Consider the following 27110-nt stretch of genomic DNA (forward strand, 5'->3'; position numbering starts at 1 on the left):
GGTCAAAACAGGGTCTATGCAGACAGCGGTCCTGATGAGGTTGGCGTAGCAGGTCCTTACTCCAGCCAAAAATGAAGCCTCAGCTCAGAACAGAGGAAACAGGGTACTCCAGGGTCAGTCGGGAGGTAGAGTCCACAGACCTGGATTTGGAGGGAGCCAGGAGAAGGGATCTAAGTGCATGTTACATTTAGAAATGGCTAGAGAGATATAACAAAAATGTAATCAATGACAAAATTAGCGTCATTGACCATCTGCCTCCTGTCTGGTGCAAGATAAATTGACAGGAGTTTTTAATCATCGGGCTTCATGATGACCCTTGACATTTGATAAGTTAGTATCCTAATTTTTACCAAGCCTCAGAGGGTCATGCAGCTCAAGGTCACACAACCAGAGCTGGCACCACAGGACAAGTGGAAAATGACCATGATGGTCAGCATGGCACTCAGGAAGGTCCCGGCGACAGCCGACGCCTACAAGTACACAGGGTGCTTTTAGGGGGGTTGCTCAGGCCTCTGCTAGCACTGTGTGGTAGGCTGGACATCACTATCTCCCCAGTGACTTATAGAGATCAGATAGCAGGGGGATGGCATGGCTGGGTAAACAATAATCCGAGGATGTCACATAAAACTGTTGCTTTCTCCTCACCAGCGTTGCTGGTGAGACTCCACCCTGGCCCCACTGCTGTGTGTCCCGGGACACTCTTGGGAAAGAGAGGTACGATTGAGCCTAGATCCTGGAGTCACGCTCAGAGAGATCTCACTTCTGCCATAACACCCACCCGGAACAAGTTACTTAATCTCTCTGTGTCTGTCTTTTTATCCACAAAGTGGGAACGATAATTGCATCTCTTGCCGTTTTTATGGAGCTACAGTCATTTAGAAGATAATCCATGCGAAGTGCCTGACATCTAGTAAAATTCAATAAATGTTAATAGTAATAACAGTAGTTCAGAGAAATGACAAGCAATTAGCTACAGAAGGAAATACTGTAATATATAAAATCACATTTTTGATGAACTTTCGAGGAGTTCCCAAGGTATAAGAAGCAAAACTAGGGGTAGGGAGTCAGGAGTATTTTGAATCCTAAAGATGATTTTTTTTTTTTTTTGCGGTACTGGGGATAGAAGCCAGGTACATTCTACCTCCGAGTGACACCCCCAGCCCTATATTTTATTCTTTATTTTGAAACAGGGTCTCACTGAGTTGCACAAAGCCTCACTAAGTAGTAACTGAGGCTGTCCGCGAACCTCAATCCTCCTGTCTCAGCCTCCCAAATGCTGGGATTACAAGCGTGCACCACCACGCCTGGCTCTGAAGATGATTTTTACTTAGGCCAGAAATAAGGCCTATGTAGAGTTTTGTTATTGGAAATGCACTTAAAGAAGGGCAATTGAGCAGCGGAATGCAGCAGTCCTTGTGAGAGTTGACAAAGTCCTGAGGGAGAGGGGAAGAAGAGAGGTTGGGTTGAAGTAGAGAGGTAGGCTGTGCTGCAGAGCATGCTGGGAAAGACCTTCCCAGCATGCATTTGGGCTGCTTCCTCAGTACCACTCCGTGGGAACTTAAAACATGGAAACTCATTTTCCAACCAAACAAAGCAAAAAGTCTAACTCAGATGACTTGCTCCACTGCAAAGAGGAACATTCACGAGTCAGGTCTAAACAAAGGGGCTGGGGGTCACATGGTGTTCTGATTGCCTGCGTCCTGATGTCCATTGGCAGAGATTCTGGAGTTGATGTGCAGGTTCACGTATCCATGTTTGCTTTTCCATCTGCAGTTCGAGATGAGTTTATTTGCTGATTCGTGTGTTCATTTGTCTTTGAGTTCTCAGCTGGAAGCATGGTCTCTATGCTTTCCTTTAAAATTTTTTTTTCAGAATGTAGAACCATATACAGTGCAAAAATACCTGTACCTAGTATTTCAATCTCAGTCGATTTTTCACGGCTGTCCTGCTGTTTAGCTGAATTAATTTTGAGTGAAGTTGCCACCTTCACATTATTACAACTAGTAATAATTTCTTGTGTCTGGATTTAATGGAACTGATTAGACTGCAATGAGCTGGGCCTTTGTTCTGCCAGGATAGCTTTGGAATGTCTGTGAGCTGAAATTAGCCAAAGTTCTTGAGACTGTGCTCCATTTTAGAGAAAGGAGAGGGAGATGTTTAATTCTGAAAGGTCTTTTTAAAAATAAGATTGGGCTTCTCATTTTTTTTTTTTTTTTTTGCGGGTCTAGTGATGGAACCCAGGGGCACTTGACCTCCGAGTTACACCCCTGCCCTACTTTTTATTCTTTATTTTGAAACTAGGTCTCACTGAGTTGCAGAGGGCCTCACTAAGTAGCTGAGGCTGTCCGCGAACCGCGATCCTCCAGGTCTCAGCCTCCCGAATGCTGGGATTACAAACGTGCGCCACCACGCCCGGCTTTGGGCTTCTCACTTGTATGCAGATCCTGGATTCTCTGCTGCTGGGCAGCTGTTTGCTGGTACTTATTCAGTCAGATTAGGGACAAGGGCTGGCCTGGGTGGTTGGTTGTAGACGTGTCTTCCAGAAGCACCACCCATCTATGCCAGGAGAATCTAAGAGACTGTGCTATCCCTGATCCAAGGTGACAGAGAACAATGACTTAAACAGTCCTAACTGGATTCTTACTTAATATGCTTCTCCAGAATCTGCTCATATGGGCTCAGGTGTTTTTCGCTCTCATTTGGCAGCCAAAGGCTTTTATATCATGTAGTCTCTGCACACAGCCTGGTAGGCCAATGAGAGTAAATAATGGGCCATCGCGGCCATTCTCACCATCATAAGTTATGTTCGCAAGTTCCTGAGTTTACTGTGTCCGATGCAGTGAATATAAAGCCCCGTGAACAAGCCTAGGAGGCTCAGAGCTCCCTGGGAACCCTGCTCAGTGATCCTTCACCATGGCGTCAAGGTGCTGGAAACAGGAAGCTTTGCAGCCTTCCCGCCTTAGAGGTGTCTCCTGTGCCCGTAGCTCACCCAGATGGGTCTTGCAAAAGGCTTTCCATGTCCCATTAGTCCCTTTTGTTTCACAAAGAAACTCTTGTTTAGCTGCTAGGTAACTTCCCCATGTGAAATTTACAGGTCTGCCAGCCATAAAAAACATTAATGCATAATACATAAATAAAATGTAATGTTCTTTTTGCAAAGGAAGGATAAAAAGAGGAATTTAGTTTTTGTTTTCCCAAGGGAGAAAGCATGAATCTTGCATTTTTATTTTGATGCCTTTTTTGCCTTTAAAAATATGACTATTAATGCCCATATTCACAGCAGGGTAGAAGGGAAATGGCAGTAAATTGTGAAGCACATTTATATTATAACAAGGCCCGCGGAAGCACTGTAATTCACCCAGTTATTTCAACAGAGGTTTGGACTCTCTCCAATTTAATTTTCTGAAGTTGGGTTGTGCAGCTGGGCTGTTCCTGGCCTAATCTGGAAATCAGTCTCCTTAAGCTGTGGATGGGATGCGAGCCCCCAGTCCTCATAAGGGAGCCTCATTTACAGCCGCTGCGGCCTGAGAGCACCACTGCGGAGTTACTCTGTGTGGACACAATGGCCCAGCCAGCTTCATAAATTCTGCTACAAGGAGCAGTAATCAATATTTCATGTTTAATGATGCAGAGCTAAAATTAGTATAGATTTTATGTCTTCTACTTTTCCAAATTATGCAAACATTAGTAACCCCTTTTTTTGAGCCCCCATTATTACCCTTCCATTTTTTTAAAAAAGGGATATGTGGGGAGGAGGTGAGGAAGCCTAGTAATATTTAATTGAATGATTGAATAGTTAAATCAAGAGTGCTTTTGGATTTTGACTTCTGTTAAATATTTACCCTCAGGAATAATATGAAACGATTCTCAACACAACCTGATTTCCATGAGTGTAACTGGTCTTGTCCCCCACAGCAGACTGCGTTCAGGAGACACAGAAGCGGCCTTACCTATGGAGGGGTGAGCTGGGAACAGCACGGCCAAGCCCAAGTCCAAAAAGCAAAGAGGCTGCCTTTAGACGGAAGTGCCCTGGAGGGAAGAGGCAATTTTAAGGAGAGTTCTGATTTTAAACCTGTTCAGAAGACATGTCCTGCTTCTTTAGATAGTAGAGTGGTGGGGACGGAATATAGCAAGGGTTTTGTCTGATCACTGGGCAGACCTTGGGCCTGACTTGGAGCTGTTCCACAGCTGGTGACTGACAAGCCCACAGGACAGAGGCAGGAGGAGGAAGTCCAACATGAAAAGGCAAAACCCAGTGTCCACCTTTCATCTAATCCTTCACACCCACGTTATGTCAGGGCAGCTCTTACCCAGCGGAAAGTCCCGCAAGAAGTCAATCAACCATCTACTATGACAGGTGACGTAACACCTGCATCCCAGGTACCTCGATGCTCAGCACAGGTCCCACCGGGAAGAATTTGGATACATTTAGGAGGCTGTATGTTCAGTTTGCACCTGAATAATTCAATGCTTACTTTGCAGAGGGATTTGTCTACATTTTTTAAAGACAGAAACTAAATAAAGGAGGGTAAAAATTTTGGTAGTTTTGGAAAGCAAAACTGACTGAAAATGTTGGGTTTAGGCCTTTAAGTCAGGACAGCTTCTCCCTCAAGGGAACAGTCATCAAATGGACCTGTCCTTCTGTTAATCAATACTACTAGTTGATGTTATTAATTGGTCTGGTGGGATTATATAAAAAGGAGTTGTAAGAATAGGAAAAACAAAAGCAATTTCAGATTCTTGAGGCACATTTTCCAGGACCCAGGGAGAGGACAGATGACATGCTTAAGAGGGCATTTGAAAGGGTTTCACAAAGTGGCCATTTATGTTGGTGTGGGAGGGTGGGGGGGACCCACAAGAGGTGGGAGCATCTGGCTATTCTTAGTTGGATGGGTCAAGGAGGGGAAAGGAGGAGGGGGAGGAGGAGGAGAAAGATGAAGAGGAGGAAGAGGAGGAGGAGGGAGAAGAAGACAAGGATGGAGGGAAGGTCTTGGCAGGGCAGGAAAGGGAACAGTCATAAGACTGTGGCAAGATCCACCATGGCGCTCAGTCCTGCTGGCCACGCTTCTGCTAGAGGGGAGAAAAGAGCACTGAGCCTTGTGTCTCCCTCTGTGCCTCTGCTGTACCTCAAGCCGCCCATGCAGAATCTCCCTAGAGGCCACAGTGACCTGGTTGATAAAAATCCACACTTTTGAGGTTCCTAGAACACAGAGGAGGGTGGGGAAGGGTGAAGAAATATCTGCAAGCACAGAGAATGTAAAACTTCTGGGGTTACCCAGTCCATTAGGCTCCTAAAATTCCCTTTCATCTTAACCAGAACATGTTCAATTTATTTGTACAATGAGTATTCCATAAGTGCATCTTTGGGGCACAGGCCCCTGAGGAGGACAGTCAGCCTCGGTGGCCTCCAGAAGCGGAGTGGGGAGGCAGGTAGAGAGGGAGCAGTGATGCTGGGGCCACCACAAATTGCTGAAGAAGATGGGTGGGGTACCAGCCCTCCTGCCAGGCTGAAGTCCATGTGGGCTAGGGAAAGTTGGGGTCTTCCTGAGGCATGATATCATTGAATGTCTAAGGCGATAACTGGGATTGTGGGTCCTGGGATTGTGCAGGATTTCATTTGACCAGACTTCAGGAGGGTGAGCCAGGTACACAGGTAGCGAGGAGGCAGGCTGGGTCCCGCTGTGTAGTCAGTGGATATAAAATTTGGAACCCTTCTGACATCAAAACCATCCTGTTGATGGTTTCCAAAGGAAAGCTGATGCCAAACATGAAATCAGACAGGAAAAGGACCAGTGGGGAAACAATGTTGGAAGATTCCAATTTGTATGTTTTTAATGATAAACCAAAACTTTATCAAAGAGGAAACTCCCACTGAATACTGGTAGAGGAATCCATCATCCTACTCTATCTCTGGGAACAAGGTCTGTCTGGAACACCAGGCTGACTGAATCAAAGTGTTTTGTATAGTTATCTAACCAAACGATGATATCAGTCCTCCCAATTGTCATCCAGGCAGCTGTTCAGAAGCTTTCGTTAGTCGCTGACCTTATGTGTAATACGATTTTTTAGAATGCGGGTAGACAGATTGAATAAAGTGTTGCACCAAAGCCCTCCCTGCCCAGCCCGCTCCCAGCAAAGAGAGAATCAATAAGAGGGGCTGACACAGTGTGCGGAAACTCTTCCTTCCTGTCCCCAAGTCCCCGGGGAGAAAGAAAAGAAGAAAGCGCACCACAGGCACATCCCAGAGGAAAGCAGGCTGGTCCTGCCAAGAGCTAACCCTCCTGCTACTCATCAAAAAAAGTCTATAGCCAAGCCAGGCGTGGTGGTGCATTCCTGTAATCCAGCATTTGGGAGGTGGAGACTGGAGGATTGCAGTTCTTGGACAGCCTCAGCTACTTAGCAAGGCACTTTGCAACTCAGTGATACCCTGTTTCAAAAATAAAAGGACTAAAAAAATAGGGTTGGGGTGTAGCTCGAAGGTAAAAATGTCCCTGGGTTCCATCCAAGTACCGCCAAAAAAAAAGAAAGAAAGAAAGAAAGAAAGAAAGAAAGAAAGAAAGAAAGAAAGAAAGAAAGAAAAGTCTACAGCCTAGAATTCCACCTCTAGTTTTCAAGAATAATATCATTCAAACTAGTTTCTTTCTCTATAAAACTGACATCAAGCCTGACCTTTTATATAACCTGGATGTCATAGGAAGTGGGATGAGATATGATGGAGAGGGCAGGAAGGCTAGGGGAAGAAGATGGATAGATGGGGAAAGTAGATCCTGGAATAAGGAGTCAAAATTTATTGGGCCAAAGAGGGAGTTTTTAACTTAAAAGTAAAATGCTATGTGTAAGATTGCAAAGGATGTTCTATCTTTTCTATCATTTATCATCTATCTATATCTAATCTATTATCTCTTACTAATTTATCATATATACTCGATCTGTATGGTGTTTTCTTCCACTTGCTGTGAAAAGTACAGCTATAATAAGAGAGTTACAATAAAAATAAAGACATTCACACTGCATGTAGTGAAAGAGGGGGAGATAATTGTACTAACAGCTTGGAAATACTAGTTATGCAATTAAATATTTAATTTAGCTTAAGCTTCTTGCAGACAAGGAAAAAGAAATTATTTCTTTAACACATATTATTGGTAAAAAAAAAAAAGAAGGATTAGTGTATCAAAAGGAGCAAATATCCCCTAGTACTAAAATCTAAAGTGAATTTCTTCTTCATCCTATTATATATGAGAGACATAGTGGCATGCTGTATAGAAGAATATCATGAAACAATTCTGCAGAAGATGCAGAAACCTTCTTCACATGAGATTTATGATACCAAAGCTTTGCATAAAAGCAGCATCCTATGGCAAAAGGCACTGAAAGCCAGGTACAGTGATATACACCTGCATCCCAGGTACCCAGGAGGCTGAGGCAGGAAGATTACAAGTTTGAAACCAGTTTCAGAAACTTAACAAGATCCTGTTTCAAAATAAAAATAAGAAGGGTTTGGGATGTAGTTCAGTGATAGACCATTTGCCTCGTGTGTGTGAGGTCCTGGGTTTAATCCCCAGTACTGCAAAAATAAAACACATCAACAAAAACAGCTGAAGATTGTGACCTTCTTTACCCATTGGTCTTCTGAATAAAACAAAACAAGCAAAACATGACTGTCCAGTTCTGAACTTTCAGCATTCTATGACTTATCGTAGAATTTTGTGTTTAGTTTCTTTGAGTTAGGGCTCTGCTATGATTTGGATCTGGACTTTTCCTCAAAGGTCCCTAGTACAACAAGGTGCAGAGGTGGGGCTTTGGGAAGAGACTGGGCCATGTGGGCCCTGACAAAGTCATTAGATTCACCCGTTGATGTCCAAATGAACTACTGGAGAGAGAGAGAGAGAGAGAGAGAGAGAGAGAGAGAGAGAGAGAGAGAGAGAGAGAGAGAGAAGAAGAAGAAGGAGGAGGAGGAGGAGGAGGAGGAGGAGGAGGAGGAGGAGGAGGAGGAGAAGAAGAAGAAGAAGAAGAAGAAGAAGAAGAAGAAGAAGAAGAAGAAGAAGAAGAAGAAGAAGAAGAAGAAGGGAGAGAGAGAAGAGATCACTTCTTCCAACAACTAGGTTCCATCTCCAAGACATCTATTCACATCCTTGTAGCCAGAGGAATAGAATTACAAAGATGATGGAGGCCAAGTTTCAGAGGAGGGGTGTGTGTGTGTGTGTGTGTGTGTGTGTGTGTGTGTGTGTGTGTGTGTATGCACACATGGGGAAAGGTTCTAAGAACAGAGATGGTGGTTACTCAAAGATCATACCCAGCACTCACTCATCCAGCAACCAGGAACATGACTGTTGACAGAGTGAATTGAAAAAAGTGTAGGTGGATTCATATCAACATATCCCCACTCTGGAAGACAGTAGGCAACATTATCTTCAGTGATGAAAATCACATGATTTGAATGACAGTATTTATTCCAATTAAATCGAGGGTTACACTGCATTGTGTGTTCAAGTTCATAACCACTACTGGGCACCCGTGCATGCCTATAATCCTAGTACTTGGGAGGCTGAGGCAGGAGAATTACAGGTTCAAGGATAATCTCAGCAACCTAGTGAGACCCTGTTTCAGAACCAACAATAAGATATGGCTGGGGGCGTAGCTCAGAGGTGGAATGCTCCTGAGTTCAATCCCCAATGCAAATAAAACAATAACAATAAAACAAAACAAAACAAGACATAACCACTACAAAGTCTAGAACTCTTGATGACATGTTATCTCAATTTTGCCAATAATTTTCCTCAAAACCTATTGCCAGAAGTACATGATATCAATTGGTAAGACTTTTTTTTTTCTTTTTTTACAGGAAGAACTGAAAAGATTGCAAAATCCTTTAGAACAAATTCACGATGGAAAATATTTGCTTGAAAAGTAAGTAAAAATGTTAAAGGAAAATAAATCATTTGCTAGGTTGAATAGCTTGCATAAAAAAGAAAAACTTGCTGAAGCAAAAATGATTAAGTAAATTTGTCAGTTCCTTATGATATCTGTGTTGCAAAAGCTGAGAAATGCGGCTCATTTGAGGCATAGTTAGGTTTGAGGCTGGTTGTGTGTTGGTACAGGCTCATAGGAAGCTCATGTGCTGAACCATTTGAGGGCTGGAAACTTAGTTCTGTCCTGTCTTTGACTTTTAATCAGGTACATTTATATAGTGCAAGCATAAAATTTGCTAAAAGTGCAAGGCTAACCCCAAACTAATAGAATGGACATTCAAAATAACACTGCCAAATAAAACAAAACTGATCTAAAAGAAAAAAAAGCAAAAAAAAAAAAGATGAAATTGAATAGATACAAAAGTAGTGCCTTCCGCTTGGATTTTTCAAAAATACTGTACAATTGCCGGGTGTGGTGGCGCACGCTTGTAATCCCCACGCTTGGGAGGCGGAGACAGGAGGATGGCGCAGGTTCGAAGCCAGCTGCGCTGGCTTACGAGACCCTGTTTCAAAATATAAAAAAATAGGTCTGGGAGTGTAGCCCAGAGGTAGGAGGGCTTCCAGGAACCCCAGTACCACCAAAAAAAAAAAAAAATACTGTACAATTGGGGCATGTGAGAAATATATCCTCATTTTATTTTATGAGTACATACTTAGAGGGTTTATCGGACATTAACATAGCTCGTGATTTTATAGGGTTTCTAAAAATATTAGCACAATGTTAGACCGATTAATAGGCAGGCATTGAAGAGATAGGAGAAAATGATGATCCTGCTTGGGATTTGCAATGCACTCTGTGCTACCAACGCTCACAAGCATCTTCTCCTGCGATCCTGACGGTGGCCTTCTGACACAGGCATCCCTATTTCCACTTTACAGCTGAAGAGAGAGGTTTAGGAGGTTCAGCAACTTGCCCAGTACATTCGGCTAGTGAGCAGTAGGAAGGGAATCACTCCATCTGGCTTCTCCAGAGCCCCTGTTCTCAACTGCTGGCCGAGTCCCTGCATACTCTGGACTTGTGAAGCCCACGTGGTGTCTGCTACCCAATGCAGAAAGCACGTCTACACCCCGAGAATACTGAAGGAGACGCACCAAACGTGTGAGGGCCATGGAACCATGCAAACCTGCTTTGGGGAATGAAGGACGTGCCGCCCAGAGGGAAGTCTCAGCATCAGCCTGGGGGCCATTGTGTAGCATCTGCAGGGACATTCCTGTACAAGAGATGTCTCAGGGTGCTTTCTGTTTGGGAAAGTAGAGCGAAGGGCAATGAAGAGGATTTGTTGAGAAGCGGCCTCGTTGCCCGACCACAGAGGACTTGACTAAGAGTGAGCCAACCGACCCTGGAAGTACCCAGAACAGTGTAACTAAAATAGCGATGCTCTGGAGAGCATTTCTGGCGACGGTGAGCTGTGGCTTCCGGTCCTCTCTCCGCCTATCCCTGGCTTTGTGAGTCTGCACAACTTATTTAACTGTCCTCAGCCCAGGTTCCTCATTTTTTTTCAAAAAGAAAGTAGCGGTACTGACTTGTGAGTTTCTGAGGGCCTCAAAGGAGATGCCCCGGCGACACCGCATGGACCTCCTAGTCACCCTCCCAGGCAGGTTCTGCACCCAGTGTGTCTCAAGATCATCCAGCCCCTGGACTCCACGATGTCACATCACCACATGCAAGGACAGCGTCAGCCCTTTGCAGATGAAGTCCTGGATTACCTAGGGATTTCACTTGTTCTTTATCTGCCTGTTTTTAGCAATACAAATAAATAAAAACGAAAGTTTAGACATTGAAGAAAACATTATGGAGGTTCCTCAAAAAAAAAAAAAAAGGAACTAAAAATAGAACTACTGTGTGATTTGGCAATCCCACTCCCGAGTGTATATCCAAAGGAAATGAAATCAGTATACAGAAGAGACAATCTGTGCTTGTTGGAGCATTATTCACAATCACCAATACTTGAAAGCAGCCCAAGTTCTGATGAACAGATAAAGTAAATGTGATACACACACACACACACACACACACACACACACACACACACACACGATGGAGCCATACCAAGAATAACAAGAAACACAATTCAGCCAGAATAAAGTTCTGGTATTAAATAAAATAAGCCAGACAGAGGAAGACTGTGTACTCTTATGTGGAATCTGAAAAAGTTGATCTCACAAGAGCTGAGGATAGAACAGTAGTTACTAGAGGCTGCGAGTGTTGGGGCAGAGATGGAAAAAGTGAATCTATGAGTACTCCATTCTAGTTAGATGGGAGCGGGACGCTCTGGTGCCATTGCCCTGGAGGATGAGTATAGATGTCAACAGTGCACTCTATGCCTCAAAAAGCCAGAAGAAATTACACTGAGACCTTTCGCCACAAAGAAATGGCAAATGTTTGAGCAGATAAATATGTTTAACCTGATTTAAACATTGCACAGTGAATATACTTATCAAAACATCATGTTACCTCCATTAATATGTATAATTTTTATTTTTGTGTATGAGTTAAAAATAAAAATTTAAATTTAAAAACTAAGAAGAAAGTTAGATCTGCCCCCCCATCTTATGGTCACCATCACTAGCCATATGTAAACAGTAATAACTAAAGAGTCTTTTTTTCTTTTTTGCAGTACTAGGAATGGTGGCCACACATACCCCCAGCATTATTTTTTATTCTTTATTTTGAAACAGGGTTTCACTGAGTTGCAAAGGGCCTCACTAAGTAGCTGAGGCTGTCTGAGAACCCCAATCCTCCTTTCTCAGCCTCCCAAATGCTGGCATCATAAGCATTTGCCACCATACCCAGATAGTACTAAAGAGGAGTCTTTATCCGACTCTAGAGGGGATTTTCTTTCACAGAGACTTGTGTTGTAATGACCTAGGTCTAGATCAGTGGTTCTCACTCTGGCAGCACTTAAACTTGTCGTGGAGTGTAATGAAAATGTTCTGGCTTAAGCTCTCCCCAGATTTATAGAATCCGAGCCTAGAGATAGGCCCAGAAATCGGTAATTCTTTTATTTTTATTTTTTACAGTACTGGGGGTTGACATTTCTAAAGAGTGTCCTTAGCATGAGTCTAATTAGGAGCTGGGTGAGGATTGGTGGCGTGGATACAGTTCAGAGCCATTCTGGCTACCCAGAAACCTTTTCCTATATCATGATTCTCTGAGAACACACGGTCTTTCTGTGATGTACAGCCCATTTATTTATTAAACTTGACTATGTCAGTTCTTCATTATTGATTTTAATATGAAATGAACTGTAAAGTTTTTTTTTCCTCCTGTTAATTGACCACAAATCTATACTGAACATGTACTGACATGCACCTCTCCCAGCTCTCTGCTCTCAGGAAGATTTGTGGAACTTAATGTTGTATGTGTCGGCTTCTGTTTTTCCTTTTGGTATCCAGAGACTGGGAAAGCAAACATATCTGAAAATGGCCAGGCCATTTCATGCACTGATTTTTTGCAGTCATGACTGGGGAATTTCAGGGACACAATGTTGTCTCCCCTCAAAGATCAAGAGGCTGTGGGGTGACCTTCCCCTTCCTGCTTGTCCAGGACAGAGAGAAGAAAAGCAGGAGCCATCAGCCCTAATGGCTATACCCATTTGCCTGGATTTTGTAAAATTTCCTGGGCTGTTTCTAGGCGGGACTGTGCCCTTGAAAGCTGTCAGATTTGATTGAAAAACTGGTGTACTTTGAGTAAGCAGAACAAGCATTTTATTATAATGTAGCCAACTTGGGCACTGATGTGAATCACCTCAGGTACTCCAAATGGCCATAAGTTAAGTGGTAGTGGTGTCATAGCAGTTGATAAGTTATTCCCACTTGAAACATTACATTTATTCTGAATGCTCAACAGGGTTTTGTGGTAGATAGCACGTGAGGAGGGGGTCTCCAAATCCATGTATCAGAAACCATGTGCAGGGCCAGTCACATGGTCATGCACACACACACACACACACACACACACACACACACACACTCAATAAAGCTTGGCATGTGCCCAGAAAGAGAGAAGCAATTGGTAAGGCCATTAATTAGGGGGCTCTTAAAATGCCATTGGTCATAATGAGCATCTATTAACTCAAGGAAGACCTTAGCCCGATGCCTTGTTTCTAATTACTGAACCAGGCTGGGTCTCTAGTAGAGGTAAAATTGCACATCACACACTCTGCTGACACAGAATCACTTTATTAACCATGGCAATCACTGGTAGATTGGATTCATGCTGCTCATTTAAACCAATAGGTATCCATAGTTATAGTTTGTGGAGGTATATAAATTATACCCCAAGTTAGCAAGCTTGCTGACACAAATGTCTCTTCCTTGGGCTGTTGCCCGGCTGCGTGCCCCACAGCACACTCACATACATCTCTGTTGCCCCCTCTGCTGGTTTGGAATTGATGGGATGCTTAACAGATCTTAAAGCATGCTTATTATAAGGCTGTGGTCCATAGAAGACCATAGAGTTATAAGAATGAGATTCTCCTGCCCATCTGCCCTGGGCCAGGGCCTCTGTTCCCCCAGGGACGCATCACCTGTCCTAATGATCAATGCGCCTTCCCCTGGGGACATAACACTGAGGATGGGGACTGTCCACTGTCCACCACCTTGTCTCCACCTCTGTATCAGTCCAGCAGAGAGGATGGTAAACACATTTGTAGAAGGAGCAAATGGTGGAGAATTAACTGAACCCCAAGTGCCAGTGCCCCACCTTCTGAGCTGCCCAGGGGCCCTGGGCACCAGAATTCCCCCCAGTGACTTCTGGGGAGTGGGGCCTACCTGCCCCAACTTCCGAAAGGGAAGGCACCTGTGTGAGCTGAAGGGCCAGTGGGTTCAGTTATTTTTCTATCATTTCCTTTTCTTTATGGCTGATTTTAGTAGCCCTGTCTTATCTTCCTCCACCCTCCTTGCTCAGATCTCTCCACGGTACAGCCTGGCCGTGCTCGGATCCTGTACTTCCTGCTAGCACTGTGTCTGTCACTGTGGCCACAATCCATCTGTGGTCTGATAAGTCAATTTTGTAAGCCGCCTTTAAAAATTCTAGAAGACCCAGGGCACGATGGCGCATGCTTGTAATCCCAGTACTTGGAAGGCTGAGACAAGAGAATTGCAGGTTCACAGCCAGATTCAGCTACTTAGTTGAGACCCTGTTTCAAAATAAAGAATAAAAAATAGGCTAGGGTGTAACTCAGAGGTAGACTGCCTTTGGGTTCCATCCCCAGAGGGGATAAAAAGAAAAAAACTCTGGAAATAAAAAATCAAAGTGTGAAGCTGGGCAGAGTGGCGCACACCTGTAATACCAATACTTGGGAGGCTAAGACAGGAGGATTGCAAGTTTGAAGTCAGCCTCAGTGACTTTTGAGACTCTAAACAACTTAGTGAGACCATGTTTTAAAAAAATAAAAAAGTCTGGGGGTATAGCTTGAAGGTAGAGTGTCCCTGTGTTCAATACCCAGTACGAAAAAATAGAAAAGAAATAGCCTTTATTCCTTGGCTATGAATGTTGACCTGAGTAGTAGGCATGGAAAGAGTAAAGGTGAAAGTCAAGGCCATGGCCGCCACTCTAGGATGGTCTTGTTCTAGCACCATTCTCAGGCTTCTGTTGATAGATTCAGAAGAGCAAAGTCAAACGTACATCAGCTCCATCAAAGCATCTAAACCAGCAGTATCATTGCTCTCACACTAGCCTCCTGGGCTGAGCTATACTGAGATATTATTTTTGTTTCTAGCCACCAGCTGGCCATGGATGTGGAGAATAATATTGAGAAATATCCCCTCAATCTCCGGCCCCTGGAATCAACGGTGAAAATGTAAGTTAGCACAAAGTTTACATTAAGTGATTCGTTCTGTGTTTCTGCCATTCTGAGTGAATCTGGAATGTGGGGTGAAGAATCACAGCTTCCTTTACTTTGCCTCTGTCTCTGGGATGCGCGTTACTCCCCTGCTCTGGGCACCAATGGCGCTGTGGCAGGTGCACAGAGCCCCTCCGGGAAGGTGTGGGCTGCTCCATCGCCATCTCCTTGCCGCCTCCTGGCCTCTTCCTCCAGGTCGAGGACAGTTCTTCAGCTTAGATGTGCAGCTCGCGTCTCTTTTCATCTTGGTAACTTGGCTACTTCCACCTTGGAGCAACTTATATCCCCCTCAGGCCAGCTCTTCATTTTACATACATACATACACACACACACACACACACACACACACACACACACACTCCTTCTCTTTTGTAATAAAGCCCAGTGTAATCCCCTCTCCCACCACAGATGACTATTCTATCATGATGGTACTAACAACAGCCTAGTATTAACAAGATGAAAGCAGTAAAATCCAAAGAATGATAGAATCTATTCTAGGACAAAGCAATCATTGTTTTTTTTTTTTGTGGTTGGAACTTAGGGGCATTCTACCTCCGAGCTATACCCCTAGCCCTAATTTTTATTCTTTATTTTGAAATCGGGTCTCACTGAGTTGCAAAGGGCCTCATAAGTAGTTGAGGCTGTCCGTGAACAGCAATCCTCCCGTCTCAGCCTCCCGAATGCTGGGGTTACAAGCGTGCGCCACCATGCCCGGCTAACAATCATCTTTTAAAATGGTTAACAGTAGAAAGGGAGCCTATCAGCATCTCCTGGGAAGCAATTTCAAGTGATTTATGACTGTCCGTGGTCCTTTGCCATTGTGAGTCTCCATCGGGGGGCACATAAGAATTACCTGTGATGTTACATACATGGTCTTCTCTCTCCCATACACTCAGCTTAACACTCTGAGAAGCTCACTTAACACTCTGGAAAGGTAAACGTGTTACATGTTTGAATTTGTCCAGAACTACAGTCATTTGTAAAATAAATAAATAAATAGTCCAATAAGAGATCATTTAGAAAAAAAAAACACCCTGAAGAAAGGTTCCTTGAGGTACATGACTTTGAAGAACAGTAAGCTAGTTGCTGGATTGAGGAATGAATGAAGACAGAAATAACACAGGCATCTGACATTCTGCTGGCTAAGAGCAAATAGAAATGCACACGTCTGGAAATCCGAGTCAACCTTCGACATCAGAGGAAAGTTGGACTTCGCAGGAGCACACGGGGTTATCGTCAGGACAGGCTCTGATGTGGCTTCTGCAGCCCTGGTCCCTGCTAGAAAGCTCTGTGACACTAGTCACACTAGACACAGGGCCATCAAATCGCTCCGTGTAAGCCTCACACACAGGATACTGATTTGTAAACACCCGGTGGCTTGGCCCTTAGGAATTTTCTCATTAAGATAAGGTCCTGTGAAATGAAAAGGGGCTGGAAAGGAAAGTTGCTTCATGAGAAATAGGAGCGTTTAATTAGAAAGCTAGAGTTAAGTCAGGAGAGGAGGCCTCCCAGTGGCCTTTAGCTTCCTCAGCTCCACGAAGCAGCAAGAGGAGGTTGGGGAGGACCACTCAGCAGCACGAGGAGGGCAAGGAGGACCACTCTGTGCTGAGCCAGCTAGGAGTTGGATTTTATGACCTTATGTTGGCTGGTTTGTTGGAGGAGTCTCAGTTCAGTGAGGTGCAAACGAGTGACTTTTATCTCTTCTAATAACTCTGAACCCCATTTCTACTCACTGGAGGGGGGCGAGGGAAAGAAAACTTAATCTTGCCCAATAATGGAATTTGAGTCCCATCAGAGAATTCACTCCAGTTCAGTGACTTTTGTCTAATCTGGTTATTAAATTCTTGACTCCCAGGGCAGGTTGAAAGTCTCCCCTCTGCACACAGGAGCCTTCTTACATCCATGCAGCTGCATCACTCCTCCCCAATCTTGTCCTTCCTCCCTCCCTCCTGCCTTGCCCCCTCCCCGCTCTCCTGTGCTGAACACCAAGGCTGCAGGTTCTCTGCCAGCAGGCAGCCCTGGGGCAGCCAGGTAGTTAGTCCCTTTAACATGCCTCTGGGGCTTGAAGCCCTGGAGGGAGAGGTCACTGGGTCTCCCTGGGGTTTCCCCAGCCCAATGGTGCAGGCTGTGGCTTTCATTGACCCTACCTCTTGCTCTGTGAGGGCTTTCTCCTGTGACCCCAGCACACTATGGCATCCTGAGAGGGGTGCTCCCATCCCTGTATTTCAGGGAAGCTGAAAGTATTGCCACAAAAGATGGTGTCTTCAGGCCTTGGGCACCCTCCAACATTACAGGATGATTTTGGGGGCACTGTGACCTCTATTGGTTTGGACAAAGTGATCATCTGTCTTCTCCTGGGAGCAGAGAAAAGTGAGGATCACTGCAGCATAGAATTTGCTCTCCTGAAAACCCTCTTCCATCAGTGCAAGAAGCTCTGGACTCCCAATAGCCCAGACCCTGCTGGCTCTGTGTGGACCCAGAGACCAAGGCAAGTTGGCCTCTGAACCTAAGAGACAGGGCAAGAGATGGTCCTTGAGGGCCAGAGAACCATCCTCAGGGGAGGTGCCCCCACTGTTCCTGCAGGCGTGGGAACCCCAGGGTGGTGTAGCTGGCAGGAAGGCCTCTGAGTGGGTTCCCACACTCGGGACAGCAGGAAAGGAAGAATGTGGTAAGAAAACACAACGTTGCATAAAAAGAAAGATTTTAGATCCTATACGGGAGAGGGTGAAGAGACATTTTGGAGAATAAGACAGTGCCCATATGAGTTGTGAAGATAATTCTCAGCAAACCTTGTTAAATTATATTTGTTTGAGAATAAATGCTTACAGGCTTTAGTCAAAAGTCAATTAACCCAGTAAGTTCCAAGTGTTTAGTGCTGTAAATATCTCAATAAAATTGACATGGGTGTATTAAAATCAGTTAGAAACCATGACCTAGAGCTTATATAATATGATTATATTAATTTAATTAATTACAATCACTATATTTATATATAATTATTGCATTATATATTTACTATACAGAATATATAGTATAGTTGTATTGTATATTAATATATTTATATCATTATAATTCCTATTATATAATTATATTATATATTATAGTTTCTACAGATGTTCTACATCTGGGAAGATGGAACAATGTGGGTTTTAAAAAGACATGAGAGACACATGGTTGAAAGCACAGATTTCAAGCCAGGCATGGTGGTGCACACTTGTAAGCCCCATGCTTGGGAGGCTGAGACAGGAGGATCATGCAGGTTCGAAGCCAGCCTCGGCTGGTTTAAGAGACCCTATTTCCAAACAAAATATCAAATAGGTCTGGAAGTGTAGGCTGGAGGTAGAAGGTCTCTGGGTTCCATCCCCAGTACCACCAAAATTAAATAAATAAATAAATAAATAAATAAATAAATAAATAAATAAACAGACAGGCTGTCCACAGGACTGCCCTGTCCCAGCGGCTTCCCTCTGCCAGCTGGTCCAGTTTACACTAGACTCCACCCCTACTTGACTTAGGTACTCCAGTGCATCAGAGACAGATGCTCATTCAAACTCTCTGGGCATTTCACCAACATCAACACCCACCCTGACAACTGGCAGCGCCTGCTCTTCTGGCTGAGAACATGGGCAATCTCGGTCCTGGACCTGTGACATGGTTCTCTTTATGGGGACTGAGAAGACAGTTCAGAACTAGAGAACATAGTGGTTACCAAGTCCAAGAAGGAGAAAAGCAGCCTCGAGAAGTTATTAAACACCTAAAAACAAGGGCATCAGCGAGGCCAGTCCAAAGGCTTCATCCCCAACAAGTCCCCAGGAGATGGCTAGGCCCCTTGGGAAAGGCCCATGTATGCATTACTGCCTCTGGTTCTGGGGATATGGTAAATAGCTGAAGAGCAAATGCATTCCTCTAACATTGCATCCCAGAAATAGCCTACAGAAAGTTTGGCCTCCTGAGGAAGTGTGACTGGAGTGCAGAGGCTCTGGCCCGTGCTCCTGCTCAGTGTGTGTGGACTTCAGCAAAATGATGACTACGCTGACCTACACTGCACTTACCCATGCAAAGAAAACAACATTCACCCCTTCCAAACCCTCGCAAGACAAAGATAATGTGTGCGTTTCATTTAGCCCCAAATTTGACAAATGAAGGGGCTATTTAAATGATTATAATTACTTAAGAAAAGACAGCTGGGCGTGGTGGTGCAGGCCTGTAATCCCAGCATTAGGGAGGCTGAGACAGGAGGATTGTGGTTCACAGCCAGCCCCAGCTACTTAGTGAGGCCTAAAAAATAGGGCTGGGAGTGCAGCTCGGAGGTAGGATGCCACTGGGTTCCATCCACAGTAGGAAAAAAATAAAGACATGTCACAAACTTTCAAATATTTAGAGGTAATCTGCAGATCATATACATGGACACAGCATTCTTGGTTTTTGAGGCTCCTTACTGATATGATTTTGTTGGTCCAAGCTGGCATAAAATATGTTTGGGAAAAATATATGTGTTTGGAGTACATGACGCTACCTTCCTAATGCTGCATGCTTTGAGCTGCCGTGGGAAGATTTCTTGGCTGGAGGTGCCCTCAAGTGGCAGAGCCTGCTAGCTGAGCTCAGGGTGTCCCCAAGCCCCGGAAGATGTGGAGTCTCTACCGCTGCACAAGTCTGGCATTCTCTGATGAAACAGGTCCTGGAAGAAGCAATAAATCGCCAATGCCAGGAAGATTATCTTCGGGATGTTGAGATTCGGTTTAAAATCCTTAAAGAAAACCGAACATTTTTGCATTTTGAGCAAGCACTATATATATTAATAAACAACGACTAAATGTAATTGAAAGCAGAGTCAGAGCCTGCTGCAGAGGAGCTTAAAGTTTACACAATCTGAGAGTCCTAAAAATCACACTTTTGCAATTTTATGCAATGTAGGAAGGGGCTCTGGGAGTCCATCTACTGGCAGAGCTTCAGGGAATCGGCTTCTGCCCTTGAGGTTTGGTTTTCACTGGAGCTTTTAGATTTTTACTACTATATTATAATCCACAAAGCCTTATCTAACTAGGAAACCACCCTTGGGCCCGGTAGTGTGGTTGTATTTTTGTGTTCTCTTTTCTGGCCACTGAGTATTGTGGTCAATTAAAAATCTGCCATTAAGTTGTTTATACAGAAACAACTTTGGTGACTTGGCTCATGTGTGAAGAATTATAGAAGGTCAGGTGCTTCCAGGCATTTTCTCTATCTAGCCATGACATGAATCTAGCTCTATTAAACTGTGTTAAGAGGTTGAATCCTAAGCCTGCTGTGGTGGCACGCACTTATAATCCCAGTACTTGGGAGGCTGGCACAGGAGGATCACAGGTTCACAGTCAGCCTCAGCTTAGTGAGGCTCTCAGCAATTTAGTGAGACCCTGCTTCCAAATAAAATATAAAAAATAGGTCTTGGGGTGTAGCCTGGAGGTGGAAGGCTCCTGGGTTTCACCCTTAGGACCATATAAAAAAGAAAGGTTGAATCCTGACCATTGGTCTTCATACCCAGCTAACTCCTAGGACAGTTAGATGTGTTCACTGGTCCTGTAAAGCTGGGGTGTCACCCCCAGATCGGGAGCCAGTTGGTGGAGAAGTCATGCAGCCTTCACACGAAGGCCCCTGCTGCTCAGAGTGGAGGAGGACTCTTCCACTATGTGTCACAGGAAGTAACGACTTTCCGTGGATGAATCTCAAGCTGCCACCTCATCAGCTGCTTCAACTTTCTGAGTAGAACATAGCATTTCCCAATATGTCTTTGTTGATTTACTATTCTGTGTCCATTTGCTTCCACGGTGTGTGGAGTCCATGACACAGGGTTCAATCTATGCAGTCTCTGGAGCAGAGCCGCTGTGTTTGGCCTGTAGACACAGTGTACCACCACATCACAGGCGTCTTCCCCTGGTGGTCCATGCAGGCAGTGCCTTCGAGGCACACACTGCAGTCTCCATCCAGAGCCTGGGAATGATCGGGCACACAGAGGACCTTGGAGGATAACATATTGAATGACTGCATGTGTCACAGTTACCTTGTTTATTACTCTCATTTGAAATATCAGATGAGAAATTAAAAGATTCGTATGCTGTATGTCAAAGTACATTTCTGTGTGCATACCAGTTTGACTTTGACTGATGGCTTTTTCAGAGTTGATTCCTGGAGCCAGATTAAGTCCAGTCCAGTCTGAAAGTCAGCCTGGTAGAGTAGAGACACGGCTGCAGTGGTCTGACTGCAGCTAGAGCCAGTTCTTCTGGCTCCAAGGCACGTTCTGTGAGCTGCCCCTTCTCTGTCGAAGGCCACTCCCGCAGGCTCCGTGTGCTTTCTGAGTCTGTGCGTAGTGGCTCAGGGCTGACTGAGTGCATGGCGGTTTTCCTTTTGCAGCATTCAGCGAGCCTGGCGCGAGTACCTGCAGCGGCAGGAACCCCTGGAGAAGAGGAGCCCGTCCCCACCCTCTGTCTCCTCGGACAAGCTGAGCAGTTCCGTCAGCATGAACACCTTCTCGGACAGCACACCGGTGAGTGCTGCGGCTCTGTTTTCCTGGCCCGACTTGCCTTCTCTTGTGGCTAGTCCAAGCTCTGGTCCAAAGACTGAAGTCTTGGGGCGCAAGCAGGTGGCTTGTGACAACATGGCTCTGTCTTGTCTGTTTGCTACATGGGAACCCGCAGCGAGAATTTTGTCACCTGTGCATGAGGACACAATTTGTAAATGTGAGGTGCCCATATTAAGTCTGGAAAAGCTCATCGCACTTGGAATCAACCTGAGTTTTCACTGCTCTGTTAGCGAGACGTTTTCCTTTTCTTTGTCACAGCAGGCTTCTTTTAGTGTGCGTTTGGTCCGGTCATTTTATAGATGAGTAGCTTGGCTGTGGGGGTTGGAAAGAGGAGCTTTCCAGGAAGATATGGACAGTCATAAACTGGGGAGGGGCAGGCAGGTGGCCCACATGATTGGTGTGGGCACAGTGTGCTGTGTCTGGATGGAGCGCTCAGACCCCTTAGCAAGGCGGCTGCTGGGGCCCTTTGGAACGTGTTTCCACATGGACGTGCAGGACAGACATTGCTGAATGCAGCTCATCCTTCAGGAGGTGTCAGAGGTCTGGGGTTTTAAATGCTGGCATCATTAAGAAAATGGAAAAGGTAAGTGGACCACTGTTGGCCTGCAGGACAACTGTGTAGGAATGCCTGGGTGTGGGATCAAGGAATAAAGGAATCTGCGAAAGCCTGGATTAAAAATAAAACACTACATGTGGGCGGAATTGCATCACAGGTATGTATAAACCAGAGTTCCGTGGATTTGACCATTGTGTTAATTTATAACCTGTCACTGAAATGCTGAAAAGTTAGGAAAAGAAATGGAGTACCCAGACAAAATATACTGCTTCCAAAAATATTCCTTTACTGCCTTGCTGTCATGCTTATGCAGCTGTGTAAAGGGTTGTCAGCACTCAAGTCAGTGTTCAATTTAGGATCAAGAAGAAGTTACTTTATTTGAAAAGTGTTCGGATGGCCACTTTGCACATTCTTTGCTAAATATTTTTATCCAGATGTGGGTGTTTAAAGAGAGTGAATAAGTTGACTTTCTGCCTGTGAAAGAAGTGACAGGGATCTATTTTTAACTGACAGCAGAAATGGAGTATTTAGTGAGTTTTCATTCTTAAGACGATTTCTTGGCAGATGACCTGTGCTCTCAAGCTCTGTCACGAGAGGGCGCATGTGAGCCACATTGGGAAAACCCAGGGCTCCTTAATTAGGATTTGTGAGTAAAAAATGGGTAAGATGTCTGGGTTTTAAATGCCAATAGAAAGCGCAAATTAGGATGAATTTGAAGACTGCAATCGAGTGGTAGAAATTCTTTATCAAAAATTGTTTTGTCTGCTTGTTGAAGGTTTGAGTTTCCTGTCTTAGTTGCTCTCACAGCCCGGATTCAGGACTATGGTAGACACTGCTATGTCCAGGGATCTCGTGTTCAGTGTGGCTTTAGGGCTCAACCCTTTGACTTTACTGGGATCTTGGGAGATGGATCCTGTCTCTCTCTCCACCTTGCCACAGCTTTTGATCCTGTTTCTGCTAGTGTTTGGGGTAAATGACCTTTTTCTCGCTCATAGGTTCTCACACTTATCTCTGCACACCATTGCTAACAGTTCCACCTTCTCTGATCCAGCTTGACTTCTTGGTTCCCGGGTGCTTCTCCATAGAGGCGATGTCCTCCCTGAATTGTCCCCATTCTTGGGTTTTGACAGCATATGCCAGACTGATAGAGCGAGACATCCAGCTATCCATCCTTGAGCACCGAGGTCACAGGAGCAGGCTGACTCTGGAGTGTTTGGGGTCTGCCTACAGAAAATGAGAATCAGAACAGGTTTATAGGAGCCAGCTATCAGAGAGCAAGCAGGCCCTGCCCAGGATTCTAAGGGAGTGATTGATTGTAATAATGGCGTTGGTATTAGCTGTGGCAGCAGTGTGACACTAAATGTGTAAAATGAAACATAAACACATAGGGTGTCGGAATGTTTCAAAGTCCCCGGAACATGAGTTAGACTCTCCAAGACACGACCTTTAATTTCTTCACTGTTTGCAGTCATTATAGCTCGCTAAGCTTTCTTTATTTCTAGTGATCACTGCTCTGCCAGCCCCTTTCAGGAAGACTCCTTCTCACATCTTGTCTTGTGGGGCTTGTGGCTCATCTGGGAAATGTATACAAATAGAGGAAGATGATTTGGCTTTACCTTGACCAGCCTGCCAGACCTGCCAGGCTCCTTCACCCTCCCAGGCAGCACCAGGTTGGAAGCCTTAGTCAATGTGTGCCTCAAGTTCATGGAGGGAAGAGGGTGACCCCTGGCCACTCTCACTTCACATAATGCTATCTGTTAATTTTTTAAAGCCTTCTGTCCAAATCAAATCTATCATTAAGAGCTGGGCATGGTGTCACACGCTTGTAATCCCAGCATTCGGGAGGCTGAGACCGGAGCATCGTGGTTCGCGGACAGCCTCAGCTACTTAGTGAGGCCCTCTGCAACTCAGTGAGACCCTGTTTCAAAATAAAGAATAAAAAACAGGGCTGGGGGGGGTGTAGTTTGGAAGTTGAATGCCCCTGGGTTCCATCCCCGGTAACACACACACACACACACACACACACACACACAAAATAGGACTGGGAGTATAGCTCAGAGGTAGAATGTCTCTGGGTTTAATCCCTAGTACTAAAAAAAAAAAAAATCTGTCAGCAAGGTGTCTCCCTGTGGGTGATCCAGTCCTGATTCCGACTTGATCTTCAGCCCTCTGTGGTTTTAATCCATTGCTTTTGCAACCTAGGCCACCGTTCATCTTCTCGAGTCTGACTAACTGCCTGCCTTGTCTGAAGTCTCTGACCTGCCCCACCTTAACCTCTAACAGCCTCCACTAGAGGCCAGCCTGCTCTTGCCCAAGCTCTGAGCCTTGCCAGCTATCCTCCACCCCTTTATCATAATAACAGCAATTACCGCCTGTCTTAGCCGCCTGCCCTAGGCCTGTGCCGTATGGGAAACCAACTCCCTAATCCGACCAAGTGCCTGAGCTGAGCCCAGAATGACGTGGTCGCATGCTTCTGCTCCAGTTGCGTTGGCTGAGTTCAGTGGTTAATATAGCTCTCAGGATATTTCTGCTTTAAAGCACGTAACAGTAGTAATGTTCTAGTGTGAGTGCTCAGGTTTATCATGTTAATAAGAGCTGAGTGCTCGTGACGTGCCACATACTTGGCTAAAGCTTTCCACGGATTATCTTGTTTAATCCTCTCAATGACCATCTGAAAGAGGCACTATTATTATCTCCGCTTTACAGGTGATGCCAGGGAGACTTAGGTAACTCACTTGCCTCAGGTAGCACCTGGATGGGGCTCCCATGCTCCACTCTTCCCAGGCTTTGACACTTGCAAATGAACCTGCACTTAGCCTGGCCAAGTTGTAATGCATTCCTCAGACTACTTACAACGTGAGAGCTCTAAGCAGTGAATAAAACAATTGAAAAAATTCATCTGATTTTATAAATTGCCCCATCCAGTGCTCTTTGATTAAAATCTCAAACCTCAGCTGTTCACCACCAAATTAAAGAGCAACAGGAGGGAAGATGATATTAAGTTATATTAGCAATTTGCATATTAAATACCCTTACACCACAATGTATCCTGTGGTAACTGAAAAATTTGTTTGAGAAATAGGAATTTTGAGTAGCAACAATTATTGGGGAATGGAAATTGTGGGTATTGCACTGAGAAACAGTTAATTTTTTTTACCTCAAAAAAATTAGTTATTAGCCAGATGTGGTGTTACACACTTACAATCCCAGTATTTGGTAGGCCAAGACAAGATCTCAGGTTTGTGGCCAGCCTCAGCTACTTTCTGAGGCCCTCTGCAACTTAGTGAGACTCTGTTTCAAAATAAAGAATAAAAAATAGGGTTGGGCGTGGAGCACAGAGGTAGAATGTCCTGGGTTCCATCTCTAGAAACACACACACACACACACACACGCACGCACACACGCATGCACACACATACACACACATTAGTTATTGCATGAAGAACAATGGGCTGTGCTTTATGGATTTGTTATTAATCAATATCACATGATAAAGTACTTAAACTTTTACTTCCTGGCTCTGAGAGATCTGGAATTTGTTTAATATTATATACTAGAAAGAAACTATGGAATGGTATACTATAAGTGGGACTGATAACAGTTGCAGAAATAATTAGTATACAGTCTTATACAGTCTTGCAGATGTATCCAGAAAACCCTTGGGGATTTTTTTATTTTTTATTTTTTATTTTTTATTTTATTTATTTATTTATTTATTTATTTTTGCCGTTCTAGGGATGGAACCCAGGGATATTCTACCTCCGAGTGACACCCCCCAGCCCTATTTTTTATTCTTTATTTTGAAGCAGGGTCTCACTGAATTGCAGAGGGCCTCACTAAGTAGCTGAGGCTGTCCGTGAACCGCGATCCTCCAGGTCTCAGCCTCCTGAATGCTGGGATTACAGGTATGCGCCACTATGCCCGGCTTCCAATTTTTTATTCTTAATTTTGAAACAGGGTCTCACTGAGTTCTGGAGGACCTCACTAAGTAGCGGAGTCTTTCCACGAACTGTGAACCTCTGGTCTCAGCTTCCCAAATGCTGGGATTATAAGAGTGTGCCACCACACCTGGCAAACTTTGAGTGTTATTAACAAAACCCTGAAAGCTGAAACACTTTATACAGCAGCATGTCCTAGGATGTGGTAACTGGAATATTAATTTTGTAGGATATTAGTAGATGCTAATTGAAAGAGAGGTGAATTATGAAAGGGGAATTATTTGCTCTAGAACTTCTTAAGGCCTCATTAAGTAAATACAGATTTTGAACTTCTGACAATAGGGTACTGTTCTCATATTTCCAAGCACCCTTGACCATGAAATGCAATATAAATAATACCTTATTGGATTTTTGGTCAATGAAACACACTTTGTTTTCGAGGTAGTGGTTGTCAAAGAAAAATTCCAAAAGCTAGAATTTCTAAGTGGCTCAATAATAGAATCAATGCATGTTGGAGAGTGCACTGTGTAAAACTTCCAGTTAAAATTTTACACATGACATTTCCTTTTTATAGACCTTTATCATACAGCTATATTATCCAAATGAAAATTTTGTTCTTAATCTATATATAAAGCTTGTTACATTAATGGACTACTACTTTTTTTTTTTTTTTTGGTGGTACTGGGGTTCCTGGAAACCCTTATACCTCCGGGCTACACTCCCAGACCTATTTTATACTTTTTTATTTGGAAACAGGGTCTCTTAAGCCAGCGAGTCTGGCTTTGAACCTGCGTGATCCTCCTTTCTCTGCCTCCCGAGCGCAGGGATTACAAGCATGTGCCACCACACCCGGTGTAAAATGTATATTAAAAAAAACCAAATATGCTCAACAAAATAGCAGTATTGGAAGATGGAGTTTCTGGAAGTCCATAGATCATTCTTCTTCCCTTTCTGATTCAGGAACTTATTTGTAGAGGTAGGAGATGCAGGCAGAGGGTGGTAATCTCAACTTTCTTTTCCACTAAGAATTGGATTTGTGGATGTAACATTGGTCTTCTACTCTTGGACTTTGGAATCAGAGAAACTTAGAAACACAGGCTGCATTGAAAACTTGGCCTTCCCACAGGGCAGGCCAAATTGACCCTGGGGGTGCAGGTGGGTGGGCCACAGGCTGGTCCTCTTCCCAATCCTCCATGAAGGGTGAGTCCTTCCAGCCTCTTGAGAGGAAGGACCAGAGGCAGAGAGCAG

The 27110-nt window shown here is 44.4% G+C and overlaps 1 protein-coding gene across 1 annotated transcript in view; it reads left to right on the forward strand.

Moving 5' to 3' along the window:
- Window positions 1-8848: 8848 nt before the first annotated feature.
- LOC308263197 (schwannomin-interacting protein 1) overlaps window positions 8849-27110 on the forward strand; it is a gene marked incomplete at both ends in the record, with an annotated part of 408307 nt that continues 390045 nt past the window's right edge. Inside the window, 2 exons of the mRNA XM_080696090.1 lie at window positions 8849-8907; window positions 21200-21332. Of these exons, the coding sequence (XP_080552216.1) occupies window positions 21306-21332 (27 nt within the window). The remainder of the gene's footprint in view (window positions 8908-21199; window positions 21333-27110) is intronic.

The sequence above is a fragment of the Muscardinus avellanarius genome (genome assembly GCF_963383645.1).
Source record: "Muscardinus avellanarius genome assembly, chromosome: 5".
NCBI classification, from domain to species: Eukaryota; Metazoa; Chordata; class Mammalia; order Rodentia; family Gliridae; genus Muscardinus; species Muscardinus avellanarius.